General features: G+C 42.3%; 1 protein-coding gene across 2 annotated transcripts; it reads right to left on the bottom strand.

Moving 5' to 3' along the window:
- Nucleotides 1-4,375: 4,375 nt before the first annotated feature.
- TCEAL5 (transcription elongation factor A like 5) lies at nucleotides 4,376-7,518 on the bottom strand. Of its 2 annotated transcripts, none has more exons than XM_001503040.6 (3): nucleotides 7,210-7,518; nucleotides 5,939-6,006; nucleotides 4,376-5,281 (listed from the first exon to the last, which is right to left on the bottom strand). In XM_001503040.6, the coding sequence occupies exon 3, from the start codon at nucleotides 5,252-5,254 to the stop codon at nucleotides 4,631-4,633; it is 624 nt and encodes a 207-aa protein (XP_001503090.2). In that variant the 5' UTR covers nucleotides 5,255-5,281; nucleotides 5,939-6,006; nucleotides 7,210-7,518; the 3' UTR covers nucleotides 4,376-4,630. The 2 variants fall into 2 exon arrangements, with proteins under 2 accessions (XP_001503090.2, XP_070114475.1); XM_070258374.1 differs by lacking the exon at nucleotides 7,210-7,518 and adding an exon at nucleotides 7,079-7,180.
- Between the last annotated feature and the right edge of the window lie 5,746 nt (nucleotides 7,519-13,264).

The following is a 13,264-nucleotide window of genomic DNA, read 5'->3' on the forward strand; positions in this document are numbered from 1 at the left end:
ACTTCTAGACTACAGTGTAGAAAAATGAGTGTGAGATCTCCAAAGACTCTTTTTCTCTGCTGCAGTGGTATTGATGCGGGATCGGTGAGCCGAGGAGTCGAAAGAAAGATTTCTTAGACTCTCAAGATCTGGCAGTAGTGCTCTTTTATTTAGAAAATAGTGTGGAATAGCATGGGGACAGGACCCATGGGCAGTCAGAGCTTCTGCTGCTGCCGCTTCTGCTGCCCCCGCTGGCATGGGGACAGAGCCCATGGGCAGGCAGAGCTGGTGCGTGGGGACAGGACCCACGGGCAGTCAGAGCTCCTGCTGCTGCCGCTTCTGCTGCCCCCGCTGGCATGGGGACAGAGCCCATGGGCAGGCAGAGCTGGTGCGTGGGGACAGGACCCACGGGCAGTCAGAGCTCCTGCTGCTGCCGCTTCTGCTGCCCCCGCTGGCATGGGGACAGAGCCCATGGGCAGGCAGAGCTGGTGCGTGGGGACAGGACCCACGGGCAGTCAGAGCTCCTGCTGCTGCCCCGAGTTGAGGGTTAGGGCTAATTTTATAAGGCATAGGTATATGATTCATCTCTTTACAAGACAAAGGAAAGAACATGAAAAAAAGTTAAAATGGTATCAGTGCGGGTGGGGTCTGGTCATTGCGTGATCCCATGACTTTTAGACAAGAATCAAATCGGATTAAGTAAAGGTTAGAAAGGTTAGACACCACCACCCTAAACCAGTTACATGAGATTGCCAGACAGCAACCAACTTAAGTTCTTGCCTCTGGCATTGACCAAGAGCCTCTAGAGATAAGACCATCCCCCCCCTCTTCCTGGCACAGAGAGGGAGGCATCTTCACAGATAGAGGTTTCCCTTAGAAATGTAAATGTTTCCCAACAAAGGGGCAAACAAAGTCCACTCCTTGGAGCCTGAATCTCATCTGTAGTTTTAAAACTAACCAGCCTAAAAATCCTCATCATAAGCCATTTTAAAATTAAGCAGCCTAAAAATCCTCATCAGTATCATGATTAGTCTGGATCTCTGGGAAACTAGGGGGAGCAGAACCTCTCCATCCCCAATCCTCATGAAGTTTGAGAAATAAACTTGTTGTGTTAAGCACTGATATTTTGGAGGCGGTAGCTATCTTAGCACAAGCTTAGCCTAACCTGACAAATGCACAAATGATCCTCAGAGTTAAGCAACAGAATCACCAGAATGCTTGTTAAAATACACATTATATGTGGTAAAGCTATATTGAGGGGCAGGCAATGGATAGTGGGAGTGACAAAAGAGAGAACTACTCAATTATCATATCATAAAGTCAGTAAATAATGACTAACGTTAACAAGTCAAGAAATCACAGTTGCAAGTCATGCATCTGATAAAGGACTTGTGTTCAGAATAAACAAAGAATTCTTACAACTCAACAATAAAAAGATAACCAACTCAATTTGAAAATGTTTAACAGATTTGACTACACATTTCTCTAAACATATATAAATGGCCCAAAAGCACATGAAAAGATGCTCAACATCATTTGCCTTTAGGGAAAGGCAAATGAAAACCACAACAGGATTCCACTTCATACCCACTAAGATGGCTATAATAAAAAACACAGTCAATGACAAGTGCTCGTGAGGATGTGAAGTTGAAAACCTCATACACTGCTGATGGGATTGTCAAATGCCACAGTTGCTTTGGAAAACAGTTTGGCAGTTCCTCAAAAAGTTAAACATAGAGCTACCATAGGACCCAGCAACTCCACTCCTAGGCATATCCCCAAGAAAACTGAAAACATATTTACATGCAAAAAGCTAACACTGCTGTATGATATATGTGAAATTTGTCAACAGAGTAAATCCTGAGTTCTCACCACAAGGAGAAAAATATTTTTTTCTTTTTCTTTTTATTGTATCTCTATGAGAAGATGGGTGTTAACTAAACTTCTTGCAGTAATCGTTTCACAATATACATAGGTCAAACCATTATGCTGTTCACCTTAAACTTATGCAGTGATTTTTGTCAATTGTATCTCGATAAAACTGGAAACAAATTTTTAATCAAAAGAAAGAAAAATTGAAAAAAGTTTTCTTTTCTTCTTCCAGCAGAAATGATTAACTAGTGGTATAGTGAGTTATGGTATAATCTGTCTCCTGCTGTGTTCCTTTTGGAGTGGCAAGTGTCAGTGGCTAAAGAATGACATTACATGCTCAAGGCTATGTATTCAATCAGGGACAGAACCTGAGCCAAGAATTAAGGCCTTCTAACTTGATAATCTGACTTGATAACTAGTGTATAAAATATTACACACCTGTGTTTTCTTTAAACCAGACATGAAACAAATACATTAAATTTAGAGTGCCTCTATATAAAAGGAATCGAAGCATTCAAGTGAAGTTAAAGCAACTTTGGACACAAACATTAGCATACTCTGATGTTATCTACATAATAAACTAAGGCAGAACCATCATTTCTGTACATGTAAATTTTACAGTTTGAATTTTCAATAAAGTTTATGTTAAAAGGCAATAAAAAACCCAAACATATACATGAATGTTCAGTACTGATGCATGCTAGAGTATGGATGAACCTTGAAAACATTATGCTACATGAGGAAGCCAGACACAAGAGGCCATATATTGTAAGATTCCATTTATATGAAATGTCTAGAATAGGCAAATCCATAGAGAAAGAAAGTAGATCAGTGTTTGCCATGTGCTAGGGGAGGAGAGAATGGGAAGACTGTCATGTGCAAATGGCTATGGAGTTTCTTTTTAGGGTGATGAAAATGTCCTGGAACCAGAAAATGGTGATGGTTTCAGAACTCTCTTAATATACTAAAAACTGAATTGTACACTTTAAAATGGTGAATTTTGTGTTATGTGAATTACATTTCAATAAAGCTGTTAAAAAAGTAGCAGCATAAGCATATTATTCAGAAATATCAAGGTAAATACCAGAAGAAAGCAAAAGACATCTACGGTAGTTGCCTCTGGAGAGTGGGAATGTGGAATAGCAAGGAAGACTGCAGTTTTTAATAATAATTCTTTTGCACTATTGGACTTTTAAATTTTGTACATATATCCATTTTGTACATGTATCCAAAAATAAAAATGAGCTAAAAAAGGACACACACACACAGACAAGTCAAAAGGGACTCCAATACAGTGAATCTGAGGTGGGATCCAGGATTGTGCATTTTCAACAAGATTGCTGGGTGATTTTGATGCAAGTGGTCTACCAGTAGCTAACAAACTTGAGAAACACTACTATAGCCAATGTTACAATCGTTTAGCAATGAATTGTAGTATAATCCCTCTCCTGCTGTGTTCCTTTTGGAGTGGCAAGTTTCAGTTGCTAAAGAATGACATTACATGCTCAAGGCTATGTATTCAATCAGGGACAGAACCTGAGCCAAGAACTAAGGCCTTCTGACTTGATAATTAATGTATTGATTTTTTAAGCTTCTATTATGTGTTCTAAGTACCAAAATGAGTAAGATAAATTCTTTGCTTTGAAAAGGGCAAGTCTAGTGGGGTAATTATGACGCCTGGAAAATATATTAAGATTTTACAAAGCATTTTTCTACCTTTCCTGTCAGGATTAATAAAATTTGACTTGAGTGGAGGGACCTTTTCCACAGTTCAGTAGGGAAGATAGCGGGGATTCAACTCACCAGGGACTCCAGAGAAACCAAAGAGACTTTGTTACTTTAAGGATTCCAGCCAACCAGCAACAGTGGGGCCCTCAGGAGGGTGCAGAGCCCATGAGAAGAGGCACAGTGCCCATCAGTCATGGTATTACCCAGGGGAGAGTGACACCCACCTTTCTTCCTGGACACAGGTGAGAGCTCCCTCAGCTCTTCCCCAAACATCTGATGGAGTTCTGGTCCTGCAAGTGCAGGGGAGAGGGCAGGAGCCAGCCCGACACAGTTCACACACTCAGGACCTCATCTGATCCTCTCCATAGCCTTGCAAGGAAAGTTTTATCCCCATTTCACAGATGACAAGACTGTTCCTTACAGCAGCGGATCTGTAATAACCACCAGATGGATTCCTCTAGCTTTGAGTCCCAGAGGTGATGTGAGTTTTATACATCATTTTACATCCTGACACCAAGAATGTGTCGCCACCGCCTTCATAAGCTCACTGAACAGTTATTTTGATTGCTTGGTATGTATTTTTCTATTTTTTAATCTTTTTAAATTTATTTTATGACAAAAGTCATCTGTGCTTTTTAGGGAAAAAAGTACAGATCAGAGAAAGGATAATCTCCTCCAATGCCAGCACACAGAGAAAACCATCATTTCTCTTTTAGTCTACTCAGTTTCATAGTTTTCCCTGTGCATGGATGTATTATGCAACTTTTTTTTTCCAAAAATGGGCTGATGCTGTACATGCGGTTCTGAAAACTGTTTTTTCTTTATTGTTATTTTACAGTGTACCACGAACAACTCTTCCATGCACATGGGTGAAAATCCCCCACTGACAGACAGAGCACTGTAGTTGGATCAAAAGGCTGCTGGTAACAAGAGTGACACCTAAAGCAAAGTATCAGCTTAAGGTTAAAGCACATAGCCTGGCAAATGCCTGCCAGGGAAAGCAGGGTTGGCAATATTCCCATCAGAGAAATCAGAATCAAGGCCACAGGCATTAAACATATGGAACGTCTTCAAAGTCCTTCTGGCCCCGACCTCCACCCCTCACTCCCCTGACACCTCGTTGGCCCCTTGGGGCGAATGGATCCTGTACATCTCTTTGCATCCAATGAAAACCACCCATTTTCTGCTTTTTCCTTAGCTCTTCCTGAGCCCTTGACATATCTCCACATTCTCTCATCATCTCCTCACTGCCCAAATGCCTTTCCTGTAGGTCCTCCTGATAGTCCTTGGGGGAGTCGTCCGTCCCCCTGTCAGTTTTCCTTTTTGCTTTCCGGGGCACATAATCTTCAGCCGGGCGCTTTTCGGCAGCCCGCCGCTCGCTCTCTGGCTTTGCCTGGGATTCTCGCTTGCCCTCGCCGCCCTGTGGTTTTCCCTCATCTTCGGACTTGCCCTGCTTGTCCTGCTTTCCCTCATCTTCTGGTTGTGCCTCATCATCTGGCTGTCCCTCATTCTGGGGCTTTCCCTGGTGCCCTGGCTGCCCCTCCACTGCCGGCTTTCCTTCCTCATCTGACTTTCCTTCATCTTCTGTATCTACTTCATCTTCTGGCTTTCCCTCATTTTCTGAGTTTCCTTGATTTTCTGGCTTTCCTTCATTTTCTTTGTCGACCCTTTCCATGTTGAAATTTTCCCTCCTTTGCCTGACCTAGGAGACAAAGAGGAAATAAAAGAGATTGAGGACTTAGGTGGTAGAATACGGGTCCTGATAGTACTTGCCTTTATGATTTGAGGTTTTCCCCACTCTTTCCCAACTTCCAAGTGCACTCCCACCCATACATTTTTTTCTTTCCTTTTCACACATGTTTACATGAGCTAACCTTGCAGAAACTTCCACAGATGCTTCTCCCTACATTTAAGTGGGGTGTGCTGAGAAGTGTATAAGAGTAGATTTGTCCCTAAACTTTGCTCTGACCTTGTCTATGCCCATAACAATTTTAACTGAGTAGTCTCAACTTACACTGACCTACAGGAACCCTGGCCAGTTCCTTTTTTCCCTTGCCTGCAGTTGTAAGACTTATCGAACTGCAGACACAGCAGAACAATGGTCAGTTCTCAGATTTTAGGGCTACTCTAATATCCTCAAGAGGCTTCACAGAGTCTCTCACTTCTTTGTTCTCCCCTCTATCCTCACCAGCCATCAAGCACCATGTTTCCTTAGCATCTAGACAGAGGCCATGTATTCTGAGACTGCAATAGAGAGGCTTGGAGGAGGGGTGGCAGCTAGTGGCCTCTCCATCTTCTGCTCAGGCGTAAGTCACTCCTACTCCTAGGGATCCTCGGGCAGTTGCCCTCTCCCACTGACCTGCGCTGATCCTGCAGGTCTTTCCTTTTCTTGTCTGGGTTGGTGCCTACAACCACAGACCCGAAGACCTGTAGAGAGACGGGAAACATAGTCAATGAAGGACTGAGATGTGAATGAGTGGCAACTGGGACACTGATTCTTTTCGGACTCTAGTTGTCAAAACAGCCTCCATTTTTCTACCACTGGGCAATGGCAGAGAAAGATTATTTCCAAAGTGTTTCTAAATCCTCCTTCCAAATTTCTATCTCGCTTTTGCTTGCACTAAAATGAGTGAGGTTCAGGACAGGGATGTTCAGAAAGCACAACCCCCTACCCCCACCTCAGGGTGCCCAGATTGCACAAAGCCTATCCCTTCTCTTAAAATGGTGATGGTAGAGTCAGGGGCCAGGGCAGAAATGTCCAGAGCATTCCTGCCACCCCCTCCCTCTCCATATACACAGAAAGACCACATTTTTCTGCAACACAACAGACAAATTATTTCCAAACAGTAAAATTTTTTGGTCCATGTTACCTTGTCTCAACCCTCCCTAGTTCAGAAGCCACTTTTCCACAATAGGGAACTGATCTCCAGACAGAACCTCTGCCCCCCTCCTTCGCCCTTCCTCCCTCCACTCCTCTGCCCCCCACCCACCCCCCAGCCCACCATTTCCAGCTCCAAAATGGATGGAAGGTGGAAAAGAGATATAGAGAATACAGGCCTAGCCAGGGGTCTCCCCTCTCCATCCCAGGCTCACAGGCTGTGCCCTCCTTCTGCCGCCCTGCAGGGATCAGGCCATGTCCTCACCATCCCCCGCCCCGGGGCCCTCTCTCTCCATCAGACATCCCGATAGCCTGCCTGCCTCCTAGGAGATCCCAGCTGGTACCCATTCTCAGCCTCTGGCCCCTCTCCATCTTCTCCCACAAAATCCTTCATTTCTTGCACCAAAAGGATGGGCATTGGAGAAGGGGTAGAGAGAACCCACTCCTGGATCTGCTCTAGTCTTTGCTCTCTGCCACCCCCACCCCAGGGGTCCGCAGGCGGTGGTGGATTTGTAGCCATCCTGGGGAGATGCTTCCTTTTCCTCACATTTCTTTCCGCCGTAAGCCTGCACTTATCCAGGGAAATAAGAGATGGTACCCAGATCTTTCCCCAACACTCACGCAATTTTCTGCGCCAAAATGAATGGGGATGGGAAAGGGATGGCATCTGGAAAGCAGACCAAATTCTGTGTAGCCTCTGGCTGTTACCACCACTAACCCAGGTGTCCCCGCCCCCTCCGGCTTGCACCAACCTGCAGGGCTATAGGGCAGTTGCCCCCTCAGTCTCTCAGTCCGAAATCTATCTTCCTCCACGGAAATACGGAGCTGGTACCTGGAGGAGAGGGACTTGTGCACACGTCGGCTCCTGATCACGTGAGGGAAACGTCACCAGTGGGCTCGGGTCCCTAGTTCCCCTCCCGCCCGTAGAAAGTGCGTCAGGAGCCAGCCCACTTCTTCCCTTCACTAGCCCCCTTCCGCCTCGCCCCCCTTCCGCCCTCTCCCCTCACTGCCTGAGGCTCTGTCACTCATTTTGGTTTTTGCAAATAGCAAAGGTCAAATGTGGCCCCTTCTCCCTGTGGTATGTATTTGTTCTGTCTTATCAGGGAGGTGCTGCACCTTTTCCTGGGATTACTGGTCATTGGTACGTTCTCAGAAATGTTTTTCTTTCTCACCTTTGATCTCAAAGCACCTATCCCCTCAATCTACTTCTCCGCTCAGCCACTGCTCTTACCTCCTGTCCTGCATACCTTCACATAATAAGTGTAGGGTGGATTATCAGGTAGGAAAGCAGGGTAGTTGAAATAGGGATTTTATTTTCTTCTAAATAATTTTTTTTTCAGTTTTATTTAATTTTCTCCCCTCAGCATGGGTTATTCTTATAAGCAAAAAACTAAAGCTATTTCCATTTGAGAGACAGACTGTGTTTAAGATAGAGGAAAAAACCAAGATTCCCAAATTCTGAGACCAAATTAAGTTAATAACATTAAATTTTACTGTATAGAAAGTGGATTCAATTGGCTACATAAAAAAGAAATTATTTTTTAATTTTCATAAATAGCTGGTTCTGTCATGTTCTACTAAAAACCATGTATTTAATGTTCCCAAACAATTGCTTAGTGCTGAGCAGACTTACTGGAATTTGATGGCTGACACAATATCAGTCCTGAAAATTTGGCCATGGCTATTTTCATTCAGAGATTTAGCTGTAGACAAAGGCAGCTGAAGATCTGAGGGATGCAGACATGGTCTGATCTTCCCTGCCCTGTCAAGAGGAGAGGAATATGCTGTTTCCTGACCCCTTCTCACTTTCCAGAGCCTCTCATCCTTTGCGTTCAAGCACCTGACTGTTGCTCACTCCAAAAATATACATGGAGAGGTGACCAAGTTGGTGACCTGAGTAAATGCCTTTGGCTCCTTCCCTCCCTCTCGCAAATTCCCACAGGGGTAACTCAACCCCAACTGAGATAGGAATACTGTTCTGACAACTGGAAACCAGAACGGATCCTCTCCAGACCCCTGCAGCAGTGGGTTTCCATAGAGCCTGGAGAAGTGGTTGTTGAAAAGAGAGCCTCCAGACCTGCCGGCCCTCTGCCCTTAATTCACAGTGCCTAGTGGAAGCTTCCTTGACCTTACCTGCAGCCTACCACCTGACATAGGAGGTGCAGCCTGCTGGGTGTCTCAACTGCCTGTCCACACCCACCCTCATGGCCTCACAGCCAGATTTAGGCCAGTGTCTAAGGAACTCTTACATGCTGACGATACTGATTGACCTAGACCAGGTGTTCTCAATTGAAGAAGTCTGTGGACCACCTGAAATGGTATGCAAGATTGCATACATTTAAGAGATAGTAGAGTGTGTACACTAATGAAAAGAAGATCTGCAGCCTTGGAATCTGGGAAACACTGATATCATGAAGAAGCAGAAGCTACCAGGTAGAGAAAAGACAGAGAGGAGAAGGAGAGGAAGCTGCTTGGAAATGAGACTGGAAGGGGAAGAGACAAATAGCAGCTGAGCTATGTTAAAAAGAGAGCACTTACTTCTTGAATCAGGCATTCTTAACCAAAGAAACCTATGGATCCCCTGGAATTATGTTCAAAATGTGCGTGTGTGTGCTGGGGGAGGGATAGGATATGTACATTTTTACTGAGTGCGTACATTTACCTGGGATAAGATCCGTTGCTTTCATGAGATGCTCAAAGGGGCATGAAATATTAAAAAAAATGGAAGGCCAAATGGCCTGGAGAATGTACTTTTATATACATCTTTTTTCAACTAGGACTATATTTTTTTGGAGAAATTAACATAACGTAGAAATTAACCATTTTAAAGTGCACAACTCAGTGGCACATAGTACACTCACATTGTTGTGAAACCATCACCTCTACCTAGTTCCAAAACATTTCATTAACTCCAGAGGAGACCCTGTATCCATTAAGCAGTCGCTTTCAGTTCTTCCCTTCCCCCAGTCCCTAGCAATAACTAATCTGCTTTCTGTCTCTATGGAATTATCTATTTTGGATATTTCTTATAAATGGAACCCTACAATATGTAACCTTTTGTGTCTGGCTTTTTTCACTTGGCATAATGTCTTCAGGGTTCATCCACATTGTAACATGTACAGTATTTCATTCATTTTTACAGATGCATAATATTTCATTGTATTTCTATATCATATTTGGAGTTTATTCATTCAAACATTGATGAATACTTGGGTTGTTTCCACCTTTTGACCGTTGTGAATAGTGCTGCCTTAAACATTTGTGTGTAAGTTTTTGTGTTGGTGTATGTTTTCTTTTCTCTTGGATAAATATGTAGGAATGGAATTGCTGGGTTACATGCTAATTCTATGTTTAAGTTTCTGATGAACTGCCAACCGTGTTCCACAGTGGCTGCAAAATTTTGCATTCTTACTAGCAACGTATGAATGTTCTAATTTCTCCACATTCTTGAAAACAATGGCTAATTTCTTTTTTTTTTTTTTTTTTTGTAATTCTGTTGGGTGAGAAGTGGTTTTGATTTACATTTTTCTACTGACTAATGATATTGAGTACCTTTTCATGTGCTTATTGGATATTTATATATCTTCTTTGAAGAAATATCTATTCAAGTCTTTTGCCCATTTTTGAATTGGGTTGTTGTTTTGTTACTGTTGAGTTGTAGAATTTCTTTATATATTCTGGATATTAATCCCTTATCATATATATAATTTGTAAATATTTTCTCCCATTCCATGGGTTGCCTTTTCACTCTTTGGATAATATCCTTTGGTGAACAAAAGTTCAGTTTTGACGAAGTCTAATTTGTCTATTTGGGTATTTTTGTTGCCTGTGCTTTTGGTGGCATATCCAAGAAATCATTTCCAAATTTAATGTCATGAAGCTTTCCTCTTATGTTTTCTTCTAAGAGTTTTCTATTTTTAGCTCTTGCATTTAGCTCTTTGGTTCATTTTGAGTTAATTTTTGTATATAGTGTAAGGTAAGAATACAACATTATTCTTTTGCATGTGGATATCCAGTTTTCTCAGCACCATTTGTTGAAGAGACTATCCTTTCCCCATTGAATGGTCTTGGCATCCGTATCAAAAAACATTGGATCATATATGTGAGGGGTTGTTTCTGGGATCTCAATTTCATTCCATTGGTTTATATATCTGCCTTTATGCCAGTACCACATTGTCTTTATTACTGTAGGTGTTACGGAAAGAATGTTTATGTCCTTTGAAAATTCATATACTGAAGGCCTAAACTCCACTGTGGCTGTATTTGAAGTAAATAAATAATTGAGGTTAAGTGAGGTCATAAGAGGGGGCCTTGATCTGATAGGCTTAGTGTCCTTATAAAAAGAGACATGAAAGAGCCCTCTCTTTCTCTCCCTCTCTCTGCATGAGCACAAAGTTATGTGAGCACATAGTGAGAAGGTGAACATCTGCAACCCAAAAGGAGAAGGCCTCACAGACATCAATCCTGCTGGCACCTTGATTTGGGATTTCCAGTCTCCAGAAATGTGATAAAATATATTTCTGTTGTTTAAGTCAACCACCCTAAGGTTATAGGGAGTACCATTTTTAAATTTAGTGGGATTCCTAGAAATAACTGTCATTTGAACCCCAGTATAGATTAAATCCATGAAGCTTTGTCAATTGATCCATTTTGCCAAATGTTAAAGTTAATTCAGAACCTGTGTTGTAGATGGACAAAGGCAAATCTGTGCACTTTTAACCTTTTTGTTAAAGGTTCTGCGTCTTCACACAGGGAAAGGGCACGGGAGCTCTCTGGGCCCTCTTTTATAAGGGCACTAATCCCATCATTAGGGCTCTACTCTCATGACTTAATCATCTCTCAAACACCCCACCTCCAAATACCATCACATTGGAGATTAAGTTTCAACATATGAATTTTGGGGAAATACAAACATTAAGTCTACAGCAATATAGCTATATATATATATAGTATTATTTACTTATTTACTTAATTTCTTCCTCCTACATTTAGGGTTTTTTATTCTTTTTTTTTTTTACCTTCTCTCCTTTCTTTTTTCCCTCCCTCTCTTCCTTCCTTCCTTTCTTTCTTTGGTTTTGGGCTTCTAACTGTCCAAAGCCATGGTTTTTAGTTTTTGCATCTGTCTGATAACTCATAATGAAGAACTTCTAGAAGTTACAAGGAATGGGAGGAGGGGCCTGCTGGCCTGCCTCATAGGCAGCTGTTTCTCCTTCCAAGGCTTCCTAGTCTACCTCCCAGGGATTAGGGTTTAAACCTAGAGAACTGTACCTTGGGACATCGCAGTTAGCCCTCCTTTCTTTAGTATCAGTTTCTTTGCATGTTGATATGCACCAGCGCTTACTAAGTTCCAAGCACACTGGCTAGGGGTCTGACATTATTTAAGCAATTGAGTAACTTCTGCAGGTGTTCTAGATATGTGTGTAGGTATGACGTATTTGTTCCCTTCTCCCAGAGAACCCTTTGGATTAAACATTGAGCTACTGTCTCCATGGATAGAGCCCATGATACCCCTGAGGGTCTAAAGAGCTTGAAGTTCACTGGTAATAGCAGTGAGTTATGCAGCAGCAAAGGAGACAGGTAGGCTGCTAACCCCTTTGAGCAACATTGACATTGTGACCAGGCTGCCATTTCTCTACTGTAGGGGAGACCAACCTACACCTTATTCCACAAGGGTTGCCTAAAACACACAGGCAAACTAGGGTTCTGTCCCAAATAATAAGCACTATTATCAAAGAAGTGATGAGACCCTGCAACAAGCCTCTGCCAAAAACAGGCTATGACTGGAAACACACTGGAACACCTGATCCCAGAAAGTGTAGCTCAAGTGGCCTATCACTCCTGTCGTCCTAGGTTAGGCCCCCACCCAGGGTAATATCCAGTCCCTGAGTTTAGCCAATTAGCAGGGTTTGTTTTAGAAACTCTGATGCTGAGGAAATTTGGGTAAGGAGAGATGTGGCAACCACCCACAGACGCAGCAGCAAGCAACAAATCTAAAGTGCATGCTTGCCAACAGGCAGCAGTTCCATTCCTTATGCCAGTACCACACTTGCTTTGGTCACTGTAGCTTTGTAGTATATTTTGAAATCAGGAATTGTGAGTACTCCAACTTTATTCTTCTACAACATTGTTTTGGCTATTCCAGGTCCCTTGCAATTCCACATGAATTTTAGTATTGGCTTTTCTATTTCTGCAAAAAAGGCCATTGGGATTTTAATGGGGATCGCCTTGAATTTGTAGATCGATTTGGAGAGTATCACCATCTTGATGATATTAAGTCTTCTAATTCATGAATATAGGAGGTCTTTCCATTTGTTTAGGGTTTCTTTAATATCTTCCAGAAATCTTTTGTAGTTCAGTGTATAAGTCTTGCACCTCTTTGGCTAAATTTGTTCCTAAGTATTTTATTCTTTTTGATGCTTTTGTAAATGGAAGTGCTATTTTTTTATTGAGATATAATTGACACATAACATTATATTGGTTTCACGTGTACAACATAATGATTTGATATTTGTATATATTGTGAAATGATGACCACAATAAGTCTGGTTAACATCCATCACCATACACAGTTAAAAAAATTTTCTTTTCTTGTGATGAGAACTTTTAAGATCTACTCTTTAAGCAACTTTCAAATATGCAATACAACATTATTAACTATTATCAACATGCTGTACATTCCATCCCCATGACTTATGTATTTTATAACTGGAAGTTTGTACCTTTGACTCCCTTCACCCATTTTGCCCATCTCCTACCCCCTGCCTCTGGCAACCAACAATCTGTTCCCTATAATTATGAGCTTGGTTT

The sequence above is a fragment of the Equus caballus genome, chromosome X, assembly GCF_041296265.1.
Source record: "Equus caballus isolate H_3958 breed thoroughbred chromosome X, TB-T2T, whole genome shotgun sequence".
Taxonomy (NCBI): Eukaryota; Metazoa; Chordata; class Mammalia; order Perissodactyla; family Equidae; genus Equus; species Equus caballus.